The 24932-nt window shown below is 46.8% G+C and overlaps 1 protein-coding gene across 1 annotated transcript in view; it reads left to right on the plus strand.

Moving 5' to 3' along the window:
- Nucleotides 1-24932, plus strand: part of SNX30 (sorting nexin family member 30) — a 108417-nt gene that overhangs the window by 75804 nt on the left and 7681 nt on the right. The window contains exons 6-8 of the mRNA XM_061426519.1: nt 1573-1772; nt 13697-13783; nt 22732-22884. Of these exons, the coding sequence (XP_061282503.1) occupies nt 1573-1772; nt 13697-13783; nt 22732-22884 (440 nt within the window). The remainder of the gene's footprint in view (nt 1-1572; nt 1773-13696; nt 13784-22731; nt 22885-24932) is intronic.

Consider the following 24932-nt stretch of genomic DNA (forward strand, 5'->3'; position numbering starts at 1 on the left):
GGGCCCAAGGTGTTGGGGTGAGCCCTGAGTGAGAAAGCAAGTCTGCCTATGTAAGACCACACTTTCTTATATCAGGTATTTCCTAAAATTCCATTGTTTTTCCCTCGTGACTGATTTTCTTTTTTTTACTTTTTTTCCTTTTGAAAACATCCCCCCAAACCTATATGAAACTCTGCTTCCATGGCCTGTCAAAATACTGCTTCACTGTAGCGGTAGGCGAGTAAGTTTTGGGGAAAATATTTAGTGGATGTCACCCCAGCACTTTCCCCCGAAGGCATAGTGGCTCCCATTATCCAAAGGCATGACATTTCCACTATGGAGTGGAGTTGATTGATGTTATGATGTTAGCTGTAACATTAGCTTACAGAGATTGTAAAAAATATTCTGTTACCATCAGTGCTGTGTTTAAAGGGAAGCATGCTCAGAGAGCTCTTTGCTGCAGTAGTTACTGAGTCAGTAATACCAGTGATTGCTGCCCAGCCAGATCTCAACTGGTTTCTCAGTCACTCAGTTGTGTCTGACTCTCTGCGACCCCATGGACTGCAGCATGCCAAGCCTCCTTGTCTATCACCAACTCCTAGAGTTTACCCAAACTCATGTCTATTGAGTCGGTGATGCCATCCAACCATCTCATCCTCTGTCGTCCCCTTCTCCTGCCTTCAGTCTTTCCCAGCATCAGGGTCTTTTCAAATGAATCAGCTCTTCATATCAGGTGGCCAAAGTATTGGAGTTTCAGCTTCAACATCAGTCCTTCCAATGAACACCCAGGACTGATCTCCTTTAGTATGGACTAGTTGGATCTCCTTACAGTCCAAGGGACTCTCAAGAGTCTTCTCCAACACCACAGTTCAAAAGCATCAATTCTTTAAGCACTCAGCTTTTTTTATAGTCCAACTCTCATATCCATACATGGCTACTGAAAAAACCATTGCCTTGACTAGACGGACCTTTGTTGACAAAGTAATGTCTCTGCTTTTTAATATGCTGTCTAGGTTGGTCATAACTTTCCTTCCAAGGAGCAAGTGTCTTTTAATTTCATGGCTGCAATCACCATCTGCAGTGACCTTGGAGCCCAAAAAAATAGTCAGCCACTGTTTCTATTGTTTCCCCATCTATTTGCCATGAAGTGATGGGACCAGATGCCATGATCTTAGTTTTCTGAATGTTGAGCTTTAAGCCAACTTTTTCACTCTCCTCTTTCACTCTCATCAAGAGGCTCTTTAGTTCTTCTTCACTTTCTGCCATAAGGGTAGTGTCATCTGCATATCTGAGGTTATTGATATTTCTCCCAGCAATCTTGATTCCAGCTTGTGCTTCTTCCAGCCCAGTGTTTCTCATGATGTACTCTGCATATAATTTAAATAAATGGGGTGACAATACACAGCCTTGACGTACTCCTTTTCCTATTTGGAACCAGTGTGTTCTTCCATGTCCAGTTCTAACTGTTGCTTCCTGACCTGCATACAGGTTTCTCAAGAGGCAGGTGAGGTGGTCTGGTATTCCCATCTCTTGAAGAATTTTCCACAGTTTATTGCCCAGCCAGATCTCAACTGGTTTCTCTTCCCCTTTTAGAGTATCTTGTAGAGCTGAGAGAATACGGGCCCGTGTACTCCACGTGGAGCGCTTTAGAGGGGGAGCTGGCCGAGCCCCTGGAGGGTGTGTCAGCCTGCATCGGCAACTGCTCTACAGCCTTGGAGGAACTGACCGATGACATGACAGAGGACTTTCTACCTGTGCTCAGGGAATATATTTTATACTCTGACTCCATGAAGGTGAGCTGGCTCCCTCCTTGTGTACCCAGGTACTTTCTTTGTGGTCATTAACCAGTAACTAAGTGGTTATTGCCTATTTGCTTGTGGTATTGGGCTTCCCTGGTGGCTCAGCTGGTACAGAATCTGCCTGCAATGTGGTAGACCTGGGTTCGATCCCTGGGTTGGAAAGATTCCCTGGTGAAGGGAACAGCTACCCACTCCAGTATTCTGGCCTGGAGAATTCCACGGACTGTATAGTCCACGGAGTTGCAAAGAGTCAGACACGACTGAGCTACCTTCACTTCACTTCACTTCATTTAGGTTTCCTTCTTTCTAGATGGGCAGGATCAGACGTGTGGACTGACCTCTTTCTTGAACATGTAAAAAGAAAACATGGTGAATCCAAGTATGTGAATTAAATGAAAAAAAAAAAAAAGAAAGTTTGGAAGAGATTCTTACTAGAATCTTAGAGGGGGAGCTAGCTAGAGTTCTCTGAGAGTTTGAGATATAACATCTGATTAAGAACAGTATGTTGTGGGAAAAGAACAATTGAATAATAATTAGAGCTCTTTGAAGTTAAAGTGTGATTGCTAAAATAAAATTGAAGAGCACAGTTGGAAAATGAGGCTGAGGAAATCTTGGAAAGTATTGTAAAACAAACTTAAAATGTAGTTGGAAAGTAGAACAAAAATGCAAAAATACTGAAAATGTGAAAGAATGATAAAAGACATAGAGGATTAATCTCAAAGGTTAATTAATCACCGACTAATAAGAGTTCCTGATTGAAAGAATAGAGAAAACTGAGAAAGGAAAATTATGAAAGAAGCAGTACAAGAAAGTTTCCCTGAACCAAAGGGCATAAATCTTTAGATTAAAAGGACAGGTTGATTACCCAGCAAAAGGACTGGACAGAAAACCAACCCAAAGCATATCATTGTAAAACTTTAGGACAGAAGTGATAAGATTCAGGTACAGGATCAAATGCTTTAATGTCTGCGTTAGAAACTGCCCCAGCCTGCACTTAGACCAGTTGGAGAGTGTAGCTGCGGGGGACTCCTATGCTGGTGGGCAAGGTTTATCTTGGCTAACTGGCTCATTTTTATAGATGAAGAAGCAGAGGCTCACGGGTGGGCCTTTTCTCTGCTCCACGGTCCCAGTTCTAATGAGCAGCCACCTTATGTTCGTGTCTTTACTGTTGGCGAGAGAAACTGGATCAGTTCCTGCTTTTCAAGGCTGCGGTGCACATTGTCTGTGTTTAAGTGTCGTCGTGGCACGGCACGTTCTGTCCCCTTCAGAGGCAGAGAGAAAGCACAGGAAACGGGCCCTAGGAGGCCACGTGGAACTGATGGATCATGTTCAGTGGACAAAGAAGACAGCTTGTGCTGGATTGGTGGTTGAAGATGTGTGTTTCCAAGAACACTGTGGAGTGAACAGAGCTTGAGAGAGAAGGGTACCAAAGTTACCCTCAGGCCCAGGACTCAAATATGCTGTAGACATCTGCAGGTGAGCCCCTTATATGGGCTCACATTCTATACACAGCGTGTATATAAAATATGATTATGAGAGTGATGGGCTGGGAGAGAGAACACGTTAGAGTCTTTAGCAAAGTTCTAGCAGTGCTTTTTGAGCACTGGTGTCATTATGACCAGGCCAGGAGTTGGAGAAGCTTTATTTAAGAAAGTTAGGGAAGGGCCCTATGCTTCATATCTCACACTGCCTTATTCATGGAAGGTAGTCGGCGAATATTTAATTGAAGCTGACAGTGTGGTGCAGTTTGGAATGTTTACAGATATGTAGCTATTGTATGACACCTATCTTGTTATTTTTAATAACTTGTAGTAGGTTTATCTACAAGTCAAAGAGCATGCTTATCTCAGAGGTACTGGTGATGACTAGTGAGATGAGAGTCAGAGGAGAGAGTGATAAGGTAAAGGCCAAAGTGAGTGGAGCCAGTTGAGCAAGGGAGTGGGTGGCAGGTGGGGAGGTCAGATAAGTAAAGGTGGGAGGTGGGGAGGACACGTAAGTAAAGGTGGGAGTGGGGAGGGCAGATAAGTAAAGGATAAGATATGAGGAAATACACGGTAGTATCTTAAAGGTCACAGTCGGTAAGTCTGGATTTTGTTCTTAGGAATAAAAGACAAGCCATTTGGTTTCATGCAGGGAAATGACACGCTATGGTTTGCACTTTTAAGAAGACAGTTAGTGCTATAATAATGAAGAATGGATTGTGGAGAGAAAGGGTCGGGGAGAGGGAGAGAGAAAGAGATAAAGGTCCAGAGACCATCAGCAAACTGTTGCAGGGAGCCGAGTAGCAGATAACTGCGTGGTAGAGCTTGGGGAAGTGAGCAGACTTGGGGTGTATTTTGTGTGCAGGACCAGCTAGACTCGCGGCTCCGTTAATGTGAAGTGAGAAATGAGGGAATCGAGGATGACTCCTGCGTTTTGGGCTTCAGCAACTGTGTTGATAGTGGTCCTGTTCAGTGAGGTGGGGAAGTTTGGAGAAGAACAGTTGGGAATCAAGTTGTTTTGGCCATACTGAGTTTTTAAAAAGTGCCTATCAGACATTAAAGTAGAGCTGTCATGGCAGCTGGTTATGAGTTCAGAAGGAATAGAAATTTGGGAGTCATTTGTTTATAGATGGCATTTAAATCTATGAGAGTTGGGGCGATCATCTGGTGAGATGAGACTGAGGCAAATAGTCCAGGAGTGTTCCTTGTATCTTCCAGTATTTAGCGGTCTAACGCCTAATTAGGGGGGTGGACAAGTAGGAGGAAGGAGCCTGAGAAGGAATGGTCAGTGTAATATGAGAAAGAGTAAAGGAGGACCTTAGTGAAGCCAAGAGAAACAACTGTTAGAAAGAGCTTGATAAGCAGTGACCATATGAATTAATAATGTGGAAGTCACTGCCATCGTGATTTGAGGTGTAAGATGTAGCTACGAAGTTTGGGTTGGAAGACAGCTTGTTTTAAAAATTCTGATTATTTCATTGCCATATGATTTTTTGACTTTAATTTTTCTTAAATTTTTTTGGAAGATAGTTGATTTTTCCATGCTGTGTTTGTTTCAGGTGTACAACAAAGTGATTCAGTTATACGTATATTCATTCTGTTTCAGACCTTCCCCCATGTAAGTTATTACAGAATACTGAGTGGAGTTCCCTGTGCTATACACTAGGTGCTTCTTGGTTATCTATTTTATATATAGTAGTGTATGCATGTTAATCCCAAGCTCCTGATCACCACATTTCCCTTTTGTTAACCATGTTTGTTTTTGATATATATGTATGTTTCTGTTTTGTAAGTTCATGTGTATCATTTCTTAAAAATTGGATTCTACATATGATATTTATCTTTCTCTGTCTGACTTAAACTTCACTTACTATGATAAAGTCCAGGTCCAGTCTGATGATTTCTTTGGCCTATGCGTGTATTCCCCCAGAGACCACGAGGTGGAGCTAATGAGTCAAGTGACTAGTCTATGCTTTTAGGTTGCCCACTTAGGGTGCCTTTCAAAACCTAAAAAAGAGATTTTCTAGAAGGCTGATTTGAGGGAAAGAAAGTCCTCCTTCCTAAACAAAAGTGACTATAGGCTTGAGGGCCTGATTTCTTGAAAATGTGACGAATTAGGAATGTATCAAAGTATATAATGATCTCAAATATTTTTAAATTTAGAAAAATATAAAAATCAAAACTCAAGATTCCCAGTTAGGGCTGACTGGATACATATTGAAACTTCCTCTTTTCATACAATCAAAATGACTCCAGAATGATTTTTTTTTTCTTTAAGGCTTAAGTCCAGGGGGCAAGGAGGGTATGGTGGGAGGGAAGAGCAGCAGGAAGGGAAACAGCAGCAGTACAATTAGGAACCAAAAGCGAATTGAGAGGTGATAGAGACTCAGGTGACTCAGAGCTGCTTACGCTGACTGTGGGGAAAACTGAGAAGCCACCTAGTTTACACTGTGGACTCCTTCAGAAAGGTGAGGAGTGGACAGCACCAGCTACCCCTGGGACTGTGGGAAAGAGGGAGCTGAAGACAAGGGTTGAGCAGGAGTCTGTTTAAGAAGCAATTAGAGCTTCCGATTCTGTCCTCCTTCGAAACACTGGGGCACTGTCCCTTCGCCACTTGGGCAGAACTGGAGGTGTATTCTCTGCTGCACACACTTGGTCACTCAGTCGTGTCCGACTCTGCGACTCCGTGGACTGTAGCCCGCCAGGCTCCTCTGTCCATGGGCTTCTCCAGGCAGGAATACTGGAGTGTGTAGCCATTTTCCTCCTCCAGGGGATCTTCCCAACCCAGGGATCGAACCCACGTTTCCTGTATCTTCTGCATTGCAGGTGGGTTTTTTACCCATTGAGCCACTGGGAAAGTCCCCATAGAGGGTCTCTGCTCCAAGGGACGCCAGGCACAGTTGAGGGTGGGGACTGAAATCCTAAAATCAAGAGCAAAAGGTCACTAAATGTTGAAACTCTTGGTTGTCTTTCTTGGTAGAGTTGGAGGGCCTTTTAGAAAAATCTAAACAGGCTGGGAGAAGAGACTAGAATATACTGATATTTAGTGGCAGAGGGAATCCTCAATGAAAGGACCCAGCAGAGTCCCTGTAGAGAACTGTCAGGAAGCCCTCAATATCAGAGAACTTTCAGCCAGTTTTTAGTGTTTCCCTCTTGGGCGAGTGTGCAGAAAAGGCTCACCAAATATTTAAGGGAAGCTTCTAATGTGAATACAAGTAAATACAAAGAAGGAAAAACATAAACATCACTGAGGGAGAAGAACTTTTCCGGGAAAAAAACTCACTGATGTCTTCAGAAAGAGATGTCACAGGTATAAAACAAGCATTTTTAAAGTTCCAGAGAATAAGCAAAGAGCTCATGGAATGACGATCAGGATAGAAATGGGAAAAAAAAAAAAAACACAAACAGGAGAGTTAGAAGAACAGTTTACGGAAATGACTATAAAATGAAACAAAAAGACAGATGGAGGATTGGAGAGAAAAATATGTAAAAATGAGAGGACCAGACCAGACATCTAATATTTCAGATCCAATATCTGAAAAACAGGAAGAGAAAACAGAGAAATGGGGGGGCATCAGAGGCATTCAAGAGAAAAGACTGGAAGTGAAGATAAGACATGTTGCAGGCCGTGCCTGAAAGATGAGGTGGTTGATGCTTCACCCCCTCCTCTACATTTTTCTTTATTTTTCAAATTATCTGTAACAAATATTGTTTAAAATGAAGGCATGATGTGTGGTTTTAGTATTAGCAACATTGTCCTAGAAAATTGAACTCACGGGTGGTCTGTCATCAAAGAAGGAATGGGTGAAAAAGAGCATGTTGGGAAGGGCGACTTAAGTGTGGCCATTTAGTCACACATTATGTCACCAGGTCAAATTCAGACTGATTTTCTTGCCTCTAGGGAAATGTTCTCATAGACGGACACCCAAAGACAGGCCGCAGGGCTATGTTGGGTGTCAGATGTTTTTTAATGATTATAAATGTTCAAAATTGAAGTGTATTTGATGTATCAGCTTCCTGTGTGCCCCATAATGAGCCCACATTTGCATACATTGTAAAATGATCACCAAGATAAGTGTCAGCTAACACTTCTGTCACCTAACAAAGTTAGTGCAGTGTTATTAACCGTGTTCTCCTTGACAGTACACCCTCATGACTTATTTATTTTATCCCTGGAATTTTGTACCTCTGGATCCCCTTTAGCCGTTTCGTAACCCTCCTAATAACCCTTCTTCTCTCTGACAACCACTGATCTGTTCTCTGTGAGTCTGGACTTGGTTTGGTTTTGTGTGTTTGAGTTTTATTCTCATTTGAGCTTCTTTGTTATGGAACACTCATCATTGTACACAAATTCCCCCTGGGTGTTTTGGGCTGTCAGCTCTAGGCATGCCAGACCATAGGCCACTCTGGACTGTCATTCTCTTCATGTGGCTGAGCTGTTCCTGCTGCTCTCATTTACTCTGTCAATCCCATTTCACCTCTTGCAAAAGGATTTGATGCTTAAAAACTTTCCGGACCCTGGGAACCTTCGGGATAGCTGCTGACCATTTGCACCGGGGCTGCCTTTGGACTGCATTTTCCTCCGCCCCAACGTCTGTGAACCCACAGCCTCCTTAAGGGGAGGCGTTCCTGTTTCCTGGGTGTCGGGCTTTCCAGTTGATCCTGACCACCATGGCACTTTGGAAAACATCCAGTGCAGATGCCGAGAGCCAAACCACAGGATGTACTGGGTCGGCCAAAAAAGTTCATTCGGGTTTTCCGTAACTTTGGGTTTTTCCGTAAGATGGTATAAAAAAAACCTGAACAAACGTGTTGGCCTGCCGAGTATCTGTGATCTAATTTCCTGATGCTTTTGTTTAATAGCTGTTACTAGTTTGCTCTGTAAACATTTTGGATGACACGTATTATGTTTCCATTGCTTAACTTTTTTATTATAGAAATGCTTAAACATATCCAAAAGTAAAGTGGAGGTGTACCTCCATGTACCCATTAGCCTGCTCCAACACTCGCCCACTCACGTTCTGTCTTATTCTAGCTCTCCTCCCACCTGCTCCCAGCCCTCACCCCCTGGCTTATTTTAAACCAAATCCCAGGCATTACATCATTTCGTACAAAAATACATATCTCTAAAATACAAACATTCTTTAAAAAATTTTTTTAATGCGGATCATTTTTAAAAGTCTTTATTGAATTTGTTACAATATCGGTTCTATTTATATTTTTGGGTTTTTTGACCATGTAGCATGTGGGATCTCAGCTTCCCAGCCAGGGATTGAAACCATACACTCTGCTTTGGAAGGTGAAGTCTTAACCACTGGACCACCAGGGAAGTCCCCAAACATTCTTTTAAAAAAGAAAAAGGACCACATTATTCAGTTCAGTTCAGTTGCTTAGTCATGTCTGGCTCTTTGTGACCCCGTGGACCACAGCACGCCAGGCCTCCCTGTCCATCACCAACTCCCAGAGTCCACCCAAACCCATGTCCATTGAGTTGGTGACGCCATCCAACCGTCTCATCCTCTGTCATCCCCTTCTCCTCCTGCCCTCAATCTTTCCCAGCATCAGGGTCTTTTCAAATGAGTCAGCTCTTCGCATCAGGTGGCCAAAGGATTGGAGTTTCAGCTTCAACATCAGTCCTTCCAATGAACACCCAGGACTGATCTCCTTTAGGATGGACTGGTTGGATCTCCTCCCAGTCCAAGGGACTCTCAATAGTCTTCTGCAACACCACAGTTCAAAAGCATCAATTCTTCTGCGCTCAGCTTTCTTTAGAGTCCAACTCTTACATGACTAGTGGAAAAACCATAGCCTTGACTAGGCAGACCTTTGTGGACAAAGTAATGTCTCTGCTTTTTAATATGCTGTCTAGGTTGGTCATAACTTTCCTTCCAAGGAGCAAGTGTCTTTTAATTTCATGGCTGCAGTCACCATCTACAGTGATTTTGGAGCCCCAAAAAATAAAGTCAGCAACTGTTTCCACTGTTTCCCCATCTATTTGCCATGAAGTGATGGGACCAGATGCCATGATCTTAGTTTTCTGAATGTTGAGTTTTAAGCCAAGTTTTTTACTCTCCTCTTTCACTTTCATCAAGAGGCCCTTTAGTTCTTCGCTTTCCGCCATAAGGGTGGTGTCATCTGCATATCTGAGGTTATAGATATTTCTCGTGGCAGTCTTGATTCCAGCTTATGCTTCTTCCAGTCCAGCGTTTCTCATGATGTACTCTGCATAGAAGTTAAATAAGCAGGGTGACAATATACAGCCTTGACATACTCGTTTTCCTATTTGGAACCAGTCTGTTGTTCCATGTCCAGTTCTAACTGTTGCTTCCTGATCTGTATACAGGTTTCTCAAGAGGCAGGTCAGGTGGTCTGGTATTTCCATCTCTTTCAGAATTTTCCACAGTTTATTGTGATCCATGCAGTCAAAGGATTTGACATAATTAATAAAGCAGAAATAGATGTTTTTCTGGAACTCTCTTGCTTTTTTGATGATCCATCAGATGTTGGCAATTTGATCTCTGGTTCCTCTGCCTTTTCTAAAACCAGCTTGAACATCTGGAAGTTCACAGTTCACGTATTGCTGAAGCCTGGCTTGGAGAATTTTGAGCATTACTTCACTAACGTGTGAGATGAGTGCAATTGTGTGGTAGTTTCAGCATTCTTTGGCATTGCCTTTCTTTGGGATTGGAATGAAAACTGAACTTTTCCAGTCCTGTGGCCACTGCTGAGTTTTCCAAATTTGCTGGCATATTGAGTGCAGCACTTTCACAACATCATCTTTTAGGATTTGAAATAACTCAACTGGAATTCCATCACCTCCACTAGCTTTGTAGTGTCACACTTAAATAGATATTTTTTTCCTTAATATTTCCTCAAATATCCAGTTAGTGTTCAGTTTCCCCAGTTGTCTCAGGCACTGTTTCTAGGCTTTTTCCAAAGTGGGATATAAATCAAACCCATACATTGCTTGATATAGTTCTTAAGTATTTTAAGAATACCTCTCCCTCTATTTATTTTTCTTTGCAATGGCTCAGAGGGTAAAGCATCTGCCTGCAATGCAGGAGACCTGGGTTCGATCCCTGGGTCAGGAAGATCCCCTGGAGAAGGAAATGGCAACCCACTCCACTACTCTTGCCTGGAAAATCCCATGGACAGAGAAGCCTGGTAGACTACAGTCCATGGGATCGCAGAGAGTCGGACATGACTGAGCAACTTCACTTTCTTTCTTGCAATTTATTTATTAAAGTAAGGAGTCATTTTTTCCCCCTCTGCATTTGAAAAGAGAAGTAGTGAAGTTCCAGGTTACTGGGCCCATTTCGAAATCATGATGAAATGCTCTACGTTAGATCTATATATAACATTGAGAGAGCTTTACTCCGTGTCTCTGATTAAAAGTCTGCTTTCATCGAGGTCCTCCCTGGCCACCCCGTGTGTGATTCGCCATCTCCCAAACCCTCAGTGCCCCACATCTTCCTTTCTGTTTTTGTTTCTCCTCCTGAACACCCAGCATTACCTTCCAGACTCTTATGCTGATTATATTTTATCTGTGTATTGTCTGCCTCCTCCCTGGAACGTAAGCTCCACGAAGGCAAGGGTTCTGTGTAATTTGCTCTCTGCCGTATCTCCAGCACGTGGGTAAATGAAGAGACGTTATGGCAAGACAGAAATGGGGTGGGGATGGCCGTGCAGACCCGGGGCAGAAGGACACAGGGTGGGAAGCATGTATCGCCCCATCCACTGGCATCAGAGGGGAAAAGCCTTTTGCCCATCACTCGGTGCTGGAGAAACTTCTCTGCAGATGCTGACCCAGTATCTTGAAGGCCCTTTCACTCGGTTGTAGGCTGAGACCCCCTCAACCAGAGGCCAGCGTGGTCGGGTCTATTGGCAGAGCCTGTGCTGTTTGGGGAGGGAGGCCAGTCCCTTCAGACCACCGCCCATGGTGTGCGAAGGTGCTCCCACAAGGACGGTAGTCTTCAGCAGTTTATCTTGATTCGGAACAGGTTGCCCTGGCTGGCTGGCTGGCAGGCTGGGGAACCACGCACTCTGGAATTCAGCAGAGAAGCCCGAGTGAGTCACCACTGTGCTCTTAGCTGGTGGTGTGGCCTCAGCCAGGTCTCTTTGTGGTGCCTCAGCGTTCTTGCCTGTAGAGCGGAGATAGCACCCTTTCACTTCCGCAGAGTTCTGAGCTTTTGTGGTTGTCACGAGTTTGTTTCTGCAGTCCAGTGAGGTAGGGGCGTTAGCCCAGAGCCCCTCTTCAGGCTTCAGGAGAAGGCCGCGTCCGGGTTGCTCTGGACTGGCAGCAGCTGAAGAGAAAGAGCCCTTAGCTCTCCTTGGCGCCAGGGCAGGCCTGAGGAAGGAAGGGAGTGCGGCTGAGTCTTGGGCCCCCTCGTCTGCCTTGAGGCAGGGGAGAGGCCACGCACTGAGCTGAGTGGAGTTGACAGGACTCCTGTCACCATCTCTCCCTGCCTGAGGGCCTAGGCAACTTCATCAGAGAGACTTGAGACTCTCTCAGCAGAACTGAGGGCTGGAAGCGTGCCGCACCGTGCTTACTGTGTTTGGAAGGTGTTTAAGAGCATTTCTAGCTTTGCTGGGAGTTTCTTGCCACACTGATAGGGGTGTGTCATTGGAACAACTCATCGTTTGTGGAGCCTGTTCCTAGCCTGAATACACGTGCTTTTCCCCAGACCACGTGAGGCATCCTGTGAAGGGAGTGCAAGGCAGAACCAGGCTCCTCAACAACACCCCCCAGCCCTGTCCTCCTGGCCCCCAGGGAACCACGTTTGTGTCCCCACAGAGAGCAGCTACTGCTCATACGAGACCAGTGGATTTAGAATGCTTTAGGCTCTGTGACATCTAGAAAGGAGCCCTGGCTTTTTTGTTCTTTTGTGTTTACTTTATAGATTTGTCCCGTCTAGTACGACAGCCACTTGCCATTGGTGGCTGTTTCAGTTTAAACTCAAATTAAGGAAAATTAAATAAAGATTTAAATCCAGTCCCTCAGTCACAGCAGCCACATTTCAAGAGCTCAGTCGGCATGTGGGCCAGCAGCTGCTGAGCTGGTCCATGCAGGTCGTGGATCCTCTCCATCATAGCAGAAGGCTCTAGGCCCAGAGGCTGATGAGTGTGGGGAGGAGACCTCAGAGCACCTACAAGAAAGCTGAGAGCAAAACAATGAAAAGCAAAGCTATTACAGGTTTCATCTCATGTTCTTCTCGTGGTGAAACACTTCTCATGGAGAAACACTTCTCCAGGTAAATACTTAGGGGAGACTTGGGGTTCCCCATGTTGACACCTTCCATGAGAAGGTTGTCCCCAGAGTGTTGTCAGTGACTCAGTCGCTCATCACGTTTCAGCACGTTGTACAACTGAATGTGTCCGCTGTGGTGGCCGAGGAATGGCCCCCTCCCACCGGACCCCATGCTCTGCTGGAGAACAGGAGATTAGAAACTCAGAGATTAGAAGCTTCTGCGTCAGTGGCAAAGAAAGTTCTTGTTACTCTTGGTTTGCCACTTGTGGTTCTACTAAAAGAAGAAAAAGAAACCTTTGGATGAAACATGCTTTTCTAGAAGGTTGACCGTAAGCTTTTCTGTTCTACCTGCTGGGATCTGAGCGGCAGAGACAGAGGGAGGCGCCCAGGGCATAAGTTTAGGGACTCACACTCGGGTGCCAGCCTTGAACTTGCACAGACCCAGGACTGAATGTCTCCTTAGAGTTTGTATCCTGGGCGCCTGGCTTGCCTCCCCCTAGTTCCGCCCAGGCTGGCCCCTGTGCCCGTCCAGCACTGGGTCTGGCGGTCTCCCCATGTGGTTGCAGGACTTCTGGCCTCATCCATGGCTCTTTGAGCACAAGCATCCTTGTTCCATGTCCACATGCCTCCCATAGACAGAACCCTCAGGTCTGAGCTGTGTATCTTTGCTCTTCAAGTACCCTACCCAGAGTGGAGGACAGATATGTGGCTAATAGTGGATCAATGAGCAGATCAGTCCAGTCCACCAGGGGTCAACTCAATGAATTAAAGAGACAAGAACTCTCCTTAGACTTTTCCATTAACAGTTCAGACAACATCCCACCTTGGCACCTGCCAGGCTCCATGTCCCGGCACAGCTGAGGTCTCTGTGCACAGTGGGGCTGAGGGTCCCCTCATCCGCATACCCATGGAGTGGGCACTGCTCCCCCCACCCACCCTTCCCGGGGATTCTGTGACTGAGCATCAGGCTGAGTTACTGTGCTGGAAAGCTCCCTCTCTAAGCACGATTCTCCTCTCCCTCCTCCACTGCTCTCTCCAGAGCCCATGTCAGCCACGACCAGACAGTCCTAGGAGCACAGAGCCCATGTCAGCTGCAGCCAGACCATCCTGGGAGCTTGTGGCGATGGTTTGGGCAGGTACGGGGTGCAGAAGCAGTGGCGTGCTCATGCCTCCCTTTCTCCCGCCCACAGAGCGTGCTGAAGAAGAGGGACCAAGTGCAAGCCGAGTACGAAACCAAACTGGAAGCCGTGGCCCTGAAGAAGGAAGAGCGGCCCAAGGTCAGGGGACCCCGGGGCGGGCGGGCTGCGGCACCCCACAGCTGCGCCAGGTGAATGCACGTCCCCTGATCGGGATGACCGTAGTGACCAGTGCCAGCTGGATGGGGTTGTGCTGTCCTTTTCCTCTTTTTGCTCCCTTTTATGTCTGATGTACATTGAGAGTTGAGCTTTTTCTTACTCTTTCCTGGGATTTTTTTTTTTTTTTTTTTTTGAGGTTTCCAGCTCCGCAATTCAGAGGCAGTTCCTGTCTATGAAATGGGACCGAGGAGAAAGGAGAACAGTCTAGATCAGTGTTGTCAAAACTGTAACCCACCCAAAAGCACCGAAGCTGAGAGGCACACTATTAAAGTGCTGTGTGCCCAGCTGCCCTTTGTCTGCAGCTGCCGGTCCCGCTGGCCAGCTCCAAGCTGCTCCTCTGATTTTCTGGAACACATGCAGCCTGCTGAGCCCACGTCTCAGTCTCATTTAAAAGAATGACAAGGGATACTGTATTTAAAAATCTCACTCTTAACAATTCAGCTTCTAAATATAAGTACAGAAGTCACTTTTCCTGGTGAGGGATGGAAGGAGAGAGAACAAGTTCTGCCTCTAGTCCAGCTTGGAAGCTGAAAATCCAGTTTAAAAGATGTCACTTAAATAGTTCTATCAGCCGTCCTACCCACTCAGCACCCCGTGCAAGCTTTCTCAGAGGCCAGTTTTGTCTTCTGGTAGATGTTCAGCCCGATTTGGGGTGGCGCCTTACCAAAGGCAGGAACTAAAGGGTATGACTAATAGGCAGAATTAAGTGCTGACTGTGCCCGGGATCACGGGCTGCCTGCGGGTCACACCCGCCCGGGAGCAGAGGACGCTGCTGTTCTGGCTCCCGCGTCCCACCCAGCTCAGCTGTGGGGCTCGGGCCTTGTGCTCTACCCTTTGTGCTGGCCTGGGTGACTTCTCTCCTCCCAGTGGGTGTTGAAATCTTCCTGCTGCTGTTGCTCTCACCTCCCCGGAGCATCACTCGCTCACCCATCCGACTCATTCTCTTGGCCACAAGAGTTCTTCCAGAAAGGGGAAGGGTTTCTTTCCAATCTGGAGGTTCCAAACATTCCTGCACCCTAAGCACAGCATGGCGGGGAAGGGCTCAGTGTCTGTCTTCCCTCTGTCTTGTGGGATTCTGAGCCACTCCAAAGTGAACTTGCTTCTCATATAGCAATGGTGATATTTAACAGCACAGGTAAGTGTAATCAACAGCGGGGTCAGCTGAAATTGCGTCTCCAGTTTGGGGTCTGGAGCAGCCGCTGCTTTGGTGGAGCGTGGAGGGCTTGGTTGGCGGCCTGTTCAATCAACCACCATTTGGTAGGCGGAGCATAGGATTGGAATCAGATGGCCCTGGGTTTGAATCCCCACTCTGTCTCCCAGCTCAGACTGGGTTTGCTCACCAGCCTCTGTGGGATTCATCCATGTGATTGCTGTGAAGATGGGAGAATCAGTTGAGTGTCTGATGCAATAACAGATGCTCTGCTGGTGGGTCCTCTGTTGTCGACTGGCTCCCCATGCTTCTAGCAGGAATGCTGAATGAGAACTTCGTTTTCCAGGTTTGTTGCCACTTTTTTTTTTTTTTTTAATTATTAAAATTCTTTTTCTGAGTGCACTGTTGGGGGCATTGTTTCCTTGTGTCCCAAAGTGTCCCCTGCATCCCCACGCCTCCCAGATGTCCCCGCAACAGAGAGACAGCTGCTGTGGGAAATGAGGAGCTTAAGGTTTGGCTGTGTTCTGTTTAATGTCTTACGTTTGAGCTTCACTTTCCAGAGCTGCTGTTGGTGAGAAAAGAGCCAGGCTTTCAGGAAGCGGGTCAGGGCTGATATTCCCCCAGGACTCAACAGGTTCTACTGTTGGTAACTGTCGTGGGAGCAAGACTGCTCACAGATCCATCCCAGAGCTGTAGGCAAGGAAAGGACTCCCACCTGAAGATGGGGGGTTCTCACAGGGAGGCTGGGTTTGGGCTGGAAAACAGAAGATCTGAGGGAGTCTGGGGGCTGACTTCCTTTTGAGGTGAAGTCTTGAAAGGTTGCTCCGAAGAGTGAGGCAAAATTGATTTTATGTGAAGCCACGGAGAGGTGTTGAAAACTGACCACTTCTCTGTAACCCAGGAGAAGGGGTTGGCCTCTTGGGTCTCAGTGTCCCTCACTGGGATTTCACAGGGGTGTGGATGGATGCCTTTGGACAGAGGACTGAGCCCTGTGACTCCGGCTTGGCCGGGTGGATGGGAGCCTGGTGGCTGCGGCTTCTAGGCGTATGCTGTGCTGGGGGCAGGCAGTGATGAGGCCTCTGGAACGGAGGAAAATGTTTGTATCGTAGAATTTAAAGATTGTTTTGGTTTTAGGTGAAGGAAAGTCTGCAGACCCTGAGGTGGTTTATTCTCAGGCAAGTGGAGCTTTGGTTGTGCAGACTTGGCTTCCTTATTTTAATTTTGATTTTAATTTGGAGAAATGAAAGGCTCTGAGCAGGGAGGGAGCTGACTGCTTTTTGCTGCCTCTGTCAGGACCACGGACAATTTGCCCTTCCTTAGAAGCTATCAAAGCTGTTAGTGGAAACAGAGGGGGCCTGAGGAATTGCATTTAAAACTGGACGGGAAGCATGCACACTGTAATGTGGACTCCTGTGAGGGCAAACCCTGGGGGACCAGGTATTCTGCGTTTGACTCTCTTCAAATGCGTATATAGTCACACGTTGATTCAAAAAATTAAAAAAGAAGGGATGCCAAGAGAAAATGTTTTATGAAAGGTTAAAAGGGAAAGAGAGGGGCTGTTTCAGGCCCCGACCCACTGAAGCCTGATACTGGATCCTTCCAGAGGCTGTTGGAAGTAGGTAGCACCATCATGGGGGGAGGCGTGTGGTGTGGACGTGGATGGAGCAGAAGGCAAGATGTGCCACTTCTCAGGGTGAGCGCAGGTCAGGAGGGGAAGGGGCGCTGGAGGCCACTTGGACAAGCCTCTCAAAGGCGGTGGGCCTTTACAAATTCTTAGAACCACCAGAATGGTGAACATTCTGGAATGAGGGGGATGTGCCAGTGGGTAGCAAGAACTCTAGTTCTGAAATAGCAGATAGAAACAGGGGGACTTCTGAATATGGAGCTCCGTAGGCCTGAGAGTTCTGTAGGAATATCTGTTGTTTCCAGATACCTCTGGTGAGTGAGGAGAGGCACGCCTGATGACTCCCAGTTCTCTCCACAGGAGCCATGACCTCAGCCTGGTTTAGGAAGCTAGAGTAATGCACCACAGCAGGGAAGGGCTCTGTCACCTCCGTTGTTTAATTCCTACAACAGCCTTCTATCAAGGGGGTTCCCACCTTACAGATGAGCAGCCAGGGCTCAGGGGACTTATGTGACCCACCCACAAAAGCTCTCACATGGTGAATTGGACCCCCGATATGTCTGGTTCCCAAGTTGGAGCCCTTTATCCCCACTGCAAAGGCTCCCAGCAACCTTTGCTTCATTGAGGGGGAGGCTTCCTGCTTTTGGAAGATGTGTGGCTGATGCTGGAGCGACTTGGGGGGAGAACCTGGGCCTGCCTTTGGCTCTTCAGTCTGTGGCCGTCCATTAAGTCATCATGCATGTGAGCCCAGGGCTCCCCTCTCCTCAGTGTGTCCGCTCTCCACACATCTTGGGCGCTCATTTTTCCCTCCTCACCAGCCATTCTCTGAAGTTTGCTTCTTTTTATCTATTTCTTTTTAAAGCATTCTTACTGAATATTTGCCAAATTCAGTAGTCTCTTCTCAAACTTTACCCTGCCTCAGTGTTTTCTCAACTTCTCTTCCATCTCACAGGTCACATAGAAAATGAAAATATTTGTATGGAACATTGGGATTGAAGACCAGATTGCTTGAAACTGGAGGTGGCCAGCTCTGACTTCCTTGGGGGCTGGGGGGACCAGTATTGCTGTGGTTCACATGGCGCCAGTTAGGAAGCTCTGCCCGTTTTTCAGTTGGCAGCATGTGACTGGGAAGACAGCTGTCTCGAATTGACTCTGTCCCTGGTCCTGGCACCTGTCCCCTAGCAGCCGTGAGTCCCCTCTCTCCCCCAGTACTGGGGTCATGTCTGCCTTATGTAATCTTTGAGGACTTTATTCACCTACTGTCATCATGGGAACAGATAATATGATGTCTCCAGCCTACCTCTGAGAAGGAAACTTAGAGATTTATATGTAGGGCCGAGCAATGCCTGTTTCATGGAAAGAGCTCAGTGATACATTTCTCAGTGAATGCTGAGTGAACTCACATTCCCGCCCTGCTCTCTAACACAGATATATGCTTTATCTCATCCTGTGTTACCCTTCCCCCTTCACTCCATAACTCATATCCTATAATGGAACTTCTCATGAGAGTTAGGGGAACCAATAAGAAGAATGCAGCCTTGTCCTCTCTTGAGAAAGTTTGGTCTCATGAAGTCTTATCTGGGGCTTCCCAGGTGCTCAGTGGCGAAGAACCCACCTGCCAATGTAGGAGCCAGGGGAGATGCAGGTTTGATCCCTGGGTTGGGATAATTCCCTAGGGAAGGAAATAGCAACCCTCTCCAGTATTCTTGCCAGGATAATCCCATAAACAGAGGAGCCTGGCAGAATACAATCCACGGAGTCATAAAAGAGTTGTACGTGACTTAGCACCTAATTAACAGCGAAGTCTTATCTGGAGACTTTTTTGTCCTCCTTGGTGGGTTGTGAACAGCAGCCCCCAACCGTTAAGCACTGGATATTTCCATCTCTAACCCCTCCAGACAATACCTCTAAGAGTACCTCAGTCAAAAAGTCAAAACACTGAGATAAGAGGGAATGCTGGTTGTTGCTCATGGGTAAATTGAGACATCATCCAGAAAGAAACAAAAATGAGAGGAACGCAAGCCCCAGTGGCCCTCCTCTCCATAAAGTTGGGCAATTCGGTAGCTGGTTACTTCAGAGTACAGCTCACCTCTTAACACAAAATTGCTGTTATTCTCTTCTTTTTAAATCCCACTCCCCCGCCACCTCCGCCCCCCCCCCCCCCGCCCGCCTCCTCCATCCTTGTGCTTCTATGGCTCTGCTGTCTGACTTGTTTCCTGCTTCTGTGTCCAGGTTTCGTAATAACTTTTGCCAACTCCTTTAGTAACCCTGTGCGTGTAGGCCCTTCCATGAGTTCTACTCTTTGTTCTCTGCCAGCTGGGGTTCTCTCTCTCTCTCTCTGTCTTTGGGGGTCTGTGGCCTGTGAGCCGTTCCTGAGGTGGGTCCAGGGGTTGTCTCACCTCTTGACGCTTGTCTGTCCCTCTGGAGTCACTTCCACCACCTTTTTTTTTTTTTTTTTTTTTTAATGTTTGGCTGGGTCTTAGTTGTAGCACTGGGATCTCTGCCAGGTCACGTGGGATGCTTCCTTGCAGTACACGGCCTTGCTAGTTGTGGGGTGCAGGCTTAGTTGCTCCTCGGCATGTAGGATCTTAGTTCCTGGACCAGGGGTTGAACCCACGTCCTGCATTGCAAGGTGAATCCCCACAGTGATGCTGCGAGGTCCCTCCATCTTCTGTGAGGGGTCGCCTCAGTGGTACCCCTCCCGTCTCCCGCATCCGCGCTGTCCTCAGTCTCCAGCTTCTCCTCACAGTGTGCGTGCCACAGGCTCCGAGTGAAGTGAAAGCACCATCTGCCTCCACGTCCGGCTGTGTTTGTTTTCTTCCCACCTAGACTCTGGGGGACTTGAGACAAGATCTGCCTGCTGAGACCTAAGCACTTTGATGTCCCCTCTGTGCCCCGTGTGGAATATGTTGGGAAAATGATAAGCTAAAAACATTTCCCACATTGAGGCTCAGGCAACCATACAATCCAGTTTCCATCCCCAGACCAGACCCAGGAATCTTTCCTAGGCGAGCACTCCCTGGAATCAGAGAGCCTACCCGCCTGTTCTCACTGTGTCTAGGAAGTCTTCCTTTCAGAGCCTGGCTTTCCTCCTTGCTGCAGCAGTTTTGTTAAGCAAACAGGATGTTGTTTCTGGACACTTTTCCCCAGATGCTATAATTAGCAGTGGTCGCAAGAGGAATAAGGGAAGTGGACTGTGCCTGCCGGGAGGGCGGGGAGGCCAGGCCTGGTTTGCTGGGTGGAGGCTGGTTCCCAGGGTGTTGGCCAGGGATGCTCTGCAGACTTTGCAGACGCAAAGTCAAGGCAGGATTGTTTTTACTTCAGTTTCCCCCCAAGGTGGCCAACAGTAACAGGTTAATCAGGAGGGAATGGCAAAAGTGACTTCAGTTCCGGCATCAGAAGATAAAAATCGAGTCCTTTTTAAAATTTCCTCCAGGAATATGTGCTTTAGAGGACACTCACCCCGGCCCTTAGAAGTTCCTTGCTTGTTTTACTTTGTTTTGCTGAGTAACTTGCAGGACCTCAGTTCCCCAATCAGGAATTGAACCTGCCCACAGCAGTGAGAGCACTGACCATCAGTGTCCTAATCACTGGACCATCAGGGAATCCCCCACATTTCTTTTCTTTTCAGTTGCCTAGGATATCTTTCTGTATCTTCTGCTCTCACTCATCCTCATCTCTCCCAGGATAGTTTCCATGCCAGGTAACTCTTGAATTCCCTCGCCTGGGTGGCTCCCATTCCCCTGCTCTTGTATACTGCAGCCATGGCCAAGTAGTCTGGCTGGCAGATGGCCAAGTGCCCTCAGCACTTTGGAAGCCCTGAAGGAGTCAACTTCCCCAGGCTTGGCCTTGTTTCTGGGCTCCTTGCCCATAATGTCTGGGTATAAAACTTCCCTGGTTGGTAGAGATTGACCTTGATGCTTACATTTGGGATCAGAGGCCCCAGCACACAAAATGTACAAGGCCTCACTTGTTTTGGGAAAGCATTTGGTGGGTGACTGTGTGACCCAGCTTTGGGCAGGTTCCCTCCTTGCCCCCAACCCCCTGGCCACCATCAAAGTCCAGTGGAGCCTCTTGAGTTAGGAGAGAAGCCAGCTTTATGTTTTGGGTACTAGGGTTACCATTTCCTATTACCTTCTTATAATATCGGGTGTTTTCTTTCCAACTATATTGGAACTATACTATCCAACTATCTACACCCAACAATATTGGGTGTAGAGTGGGTGAAACTCACCAAAGCAAAGTGAAAGTTGTGAAATTCAGGCAACCTAGTTCTATTTTGAGAAAGTCTTCTAAACTTCCTTAAGGAAAACTAGAACCAGCCTGCTGTATATTTCTTCTTTGAATTTCATGGTTTATGGCATTCATAAACAACTTGCCTTCCATTTCCCCAGAATTACCCAGTTTTGACTCTTTTTTTTTTTCCAACTACAATTTTATTTTATTTTTAAACTTTACAAAATTGTATTAGTTTTGCCAAATATCAAAATGAATCCGCCACAGGTATACATGTGTTCCCCATCCTGAACCCTCCTCCCTCCTCCCTCCCCATACCATCCCTCTGGGTCGTCCCAGTGCACTAGCCCCAAGCATCCAGTATCGTGCATTGAACCTGGACTGGCAACTCATATCATACATGATATTTTACATGTTTCAATGCCATTCTCCCAAATCTTCCCACCCTCTCCCTCTCCCACAGAGTTAAGACTGTTCTATACATCAGTGTCTCTTTTGCTGTCTCGTACACAGGGTTATTGTTACCATCTTTCTAAATTCCATATATACGCATTAGTATACTGTATTGTTGTTTTTCTTTCTGGCTTACTTCACTCTGTATAATAGGCTCCAGTTTCATCCACCTCATTAGAACTGATTCAAATGTATTCTTTTTAATGGCTGAGTAATACTCCATTGTGTATATGTACCATAGCTTTCTTATCCATTCATCTGCTGATGGACATCTAGGTTGCTTCCATGTCCTGGCTATTATAAACAGTGCTGCGATGAACACTGGGGGTACACGTGTCTCTTTCCCTTCTGGTTTCCTCAGTGTGTATGCCCAGCAGTGGGATTGCTGGATCATAAGGCAGTTCTATTTCCAGTTTTTTAAGGAATCTCCACACTGTTCTCAATAGTGGCTGTACTAGTTTGCATTCCCACCAACAGTGTAAGAGGGTTCCCTTTTCTCCACACCCTCTCCAGCATTTATTGCTTGTAGACTTTTGGATCGCAGCCATTCTGACTGGTGTGAAATGGTACCTCATAGTGGTTTTGATTTGCATTTCTCTGATAATGAGTGATGTTGAGCATCTTTTCATGTGTTTGTTAGCCATCTGTATGTCTTCTTTGGAGAAATGTCTATTTAGTTCTTTGGCCCATTTTTTGATTGGGTCATTTATTTTTCTGGAGTTGAGCTGTAGGAGTTGCTTGTATATTTTTGAGATTAGTTGTTTGTCAGTTGCTTCATTTGCTATTATTTTCTCCCATTCTGAAGGAGGCAAGAATATACAATGGATTAAAGACAATCTCTTTGACTCTTTATTTTTGATTATCTGCTACCTGAGAGTGCATGGATAAGTCTCCAGCTGATTTGTAAAGTGGACCAATTGTCTTCTTATTGCAGTGAATTCTCTGGTTAATGAGAAACGTCATGGGTAATGGGACAGTTCATGTGATGTGAAAACACCGATTTTCTGCTTTCAGTATGGGGCATGGGAGAATAGCAGGGCGGTACCAAACACTGCTGTACACTTGCAAAACCTACATACACTTTCACTTACAGATGGGTAACTCCTAAAAGGAACCAAAGACAAATGACTCTGAATCACAGTGTTTCTTCTTCCTGTTTGTAAACAGGCAGGTGTTTCCCCCATGAGTCACTGTTTAGCTTGGATGGGTTTGAATATTTGGGTCAGGGATGGCACTTTTCAGAATTCCTTCTTTCACTTGGAAACCCAAGGCTATGCCTGCACCTCCAGAGGAGGGAATGTGTTCGTGGCATTATAAGACAGTAATCTGGCCTCTCACAAACATGAGCCCGGGGCGTGAGGTCCTTGTTATACATACAGAGCTCTCATGTACGCATCCCCCTCCCAGGTCCCAGCAGATGTAGAGAAGTGTCAGGATCGGATGGAGTGTTTCAATGCTGATCTGAAAGCCGACATGGAGAGGTGGCAGAACAACAAGAGACAGGACTTTCGGCAGCTGCTCATGGGAATGGCTGACAAGAACATCCAGTATTACGAGAAGGTAATGAGCTGATGATGAGACGACAGCCCTCCCCTTAATAGCCAGAGCCTCTGGTCAGGGCCTGCCAGAAGTCCAGAAGGATCCTGCCAGGCCCATCTCCTTCCCTTAATTTACGTGTTTAGCCTTAGTGAACCCGTGTGTCTTTGCCCTGCTCTGCTAGATATGGTGCTGGGTTTGGAACCAGGGGTCCCCCTCAGGTGCCCACAGGGGTTCCACTTGCACACCCTGCTGATGAAACTGGTTTTACCCTCCAAGCCCTCTAGTTCTTCTAGCAGCTGCTTCCCAGTCAGGCCTGTAGCACATGGATGCGCCCAGTTGATGGAGGCTTTGGGGCCCTGTCAGGCTGTTCTGTGGTTCTGCACCCAAGGGTTCTTCACGTTTATTCTGCTATGGATCCCTTTGGTCATCTGGTGAAGCCTAGAGACTCCTTATTAGAATACTATCTGTTTTTTAAAATAGACTTTAAAATACTGTTTTTAAATACCTAATACAAAAGGATATAGGATTACAAAGGAAAACTATTAACACTAAAAAACGTTTTTTTTTCGTGAGTCCCTTGATCTGTTCAGGTTAAGCCCCCCAACACACACGCACGCACGCACGCACGCACACAGGCTCGACTATCATCAAGCTGCAGCTGAATATCCTCAGTCAAGGTTTGCCCCTAGCACATCCAACTCTAGAGCATGGTTGCTAATGAATCCTAATGAATTTGTTAAAAGCTTAATGAAGATGAAGAATGGCCCAATCATAATTCAACAAATAACCTGTAGACTTGAAATCAAGCTGGACAAGCATTAACTCAGCTACTCCCACCACAATTCTAGAAACACGTCCTCGGCCCAAACTGGAGGAATCCATCTCCTTCAAAAACATTGATGCTCTGGCCACTGCTCAGAGGCAGCGTGTCTGCGTCTTAGTTTGGAGGAGGGTTAAGGGAAAGAGTCATGGAACGGCCCTTGCCTGCCAGGTCGAGGATGGACTGCTTCGGGGAAGCGGGAGGGGCCATCCTCCTTTTCTCGGTATCTTTCTTCCGGATGCTCGCTGTGTGTCTGAGTTGACGTTGGGCTGGATGCTTTGCATATGTCAGCTTGCTAAATTTAAACTTAATCTTCACCATAACACTGTGAAGTGGGTTTTAGAGGCTCTCAATTTAAAGCTGAAGACATGGAAGCTCAGCAAGGTTTTAAAACTCTGCCCAAGGTCACACAACTTGTGAATGACTGAACTAGGGTCAGAGTTGGCTCCACTGGGTCCACAGGTCTGAGGATTCCCACACACTGTCAGTGATGGGGACAGTCCTGCCTGCCCACAGGTGGAAAGATCATTCCAGGTGCAGCCAAGGCTTCATTCGTCTGCTGACTGGGCTGTTAGGCAGGGTGCCTCTCTCTGCCTTTGTTTCTTCATCTGTAAAATGGGGGTGATCCTCCTCCACTGAGTGATGGTGAAGAAACACTGAAATGATGCCGGAGCACCTGGAATGTGCCTGGCAAGTGGTTGATATGCAGTGAATGGGGCTTCCATTCCTCCCTCCCTCCCACCCTCACTGTCCCCCACTTTCCCACTGCACCAGGGCTGACTCAGCTGATGTCCCCTCCTCTTCTTGGTGATTAATTCCAGTGTTCCCAGGGCCCAGATCTCAAACCCAGGGCCTTTATCTGTGTCCTCCCACTATACCACAAACAGGCCCCTGCCCTGGGGCCTCGTCTTGGCAGATGCTTTTTGTGTACTATCTGTGTACCTGGTCGCTTGCACACATCGATACACAGCAGCAGGACTCCTGCCATTCAGTTCAGTTCAGTTCAGTCACTCAGTCGTGTCTGACTCTTTGCGACCCCATGAATCGCAGCACGCCAGGCCTCCCTGTCCATCACCAACTCGTGGAGTTCACTCAAACTCACGTCCATCGAGTCGGTGATGCCATCCAGCCATCTCATCCTCTGTCGTCCCCTTCTCCTCCTGCCCCCAATCCCTCCCAGCATCAGAGTCTTTTCCAATGAGTCAACTCTTCTCATGAGGTGGCCAAAGTACTGGAGTTTCAGCTTCAG

Source organism: Bos javanicus, chromosome 8, assembly GCF_032452875.1.
Source record: "Bos javanicus breed banteng chromosome 8, ARS-OSU_banteng_1.0, whole genome shotgun sequence".
In the NCBI taxonomy this organism is placed as follows: Eukaryota; Metazoa; Chordata; class Mammalia; order Artiodactyla; family Bovidae; genus Bos; species Bos javanicus.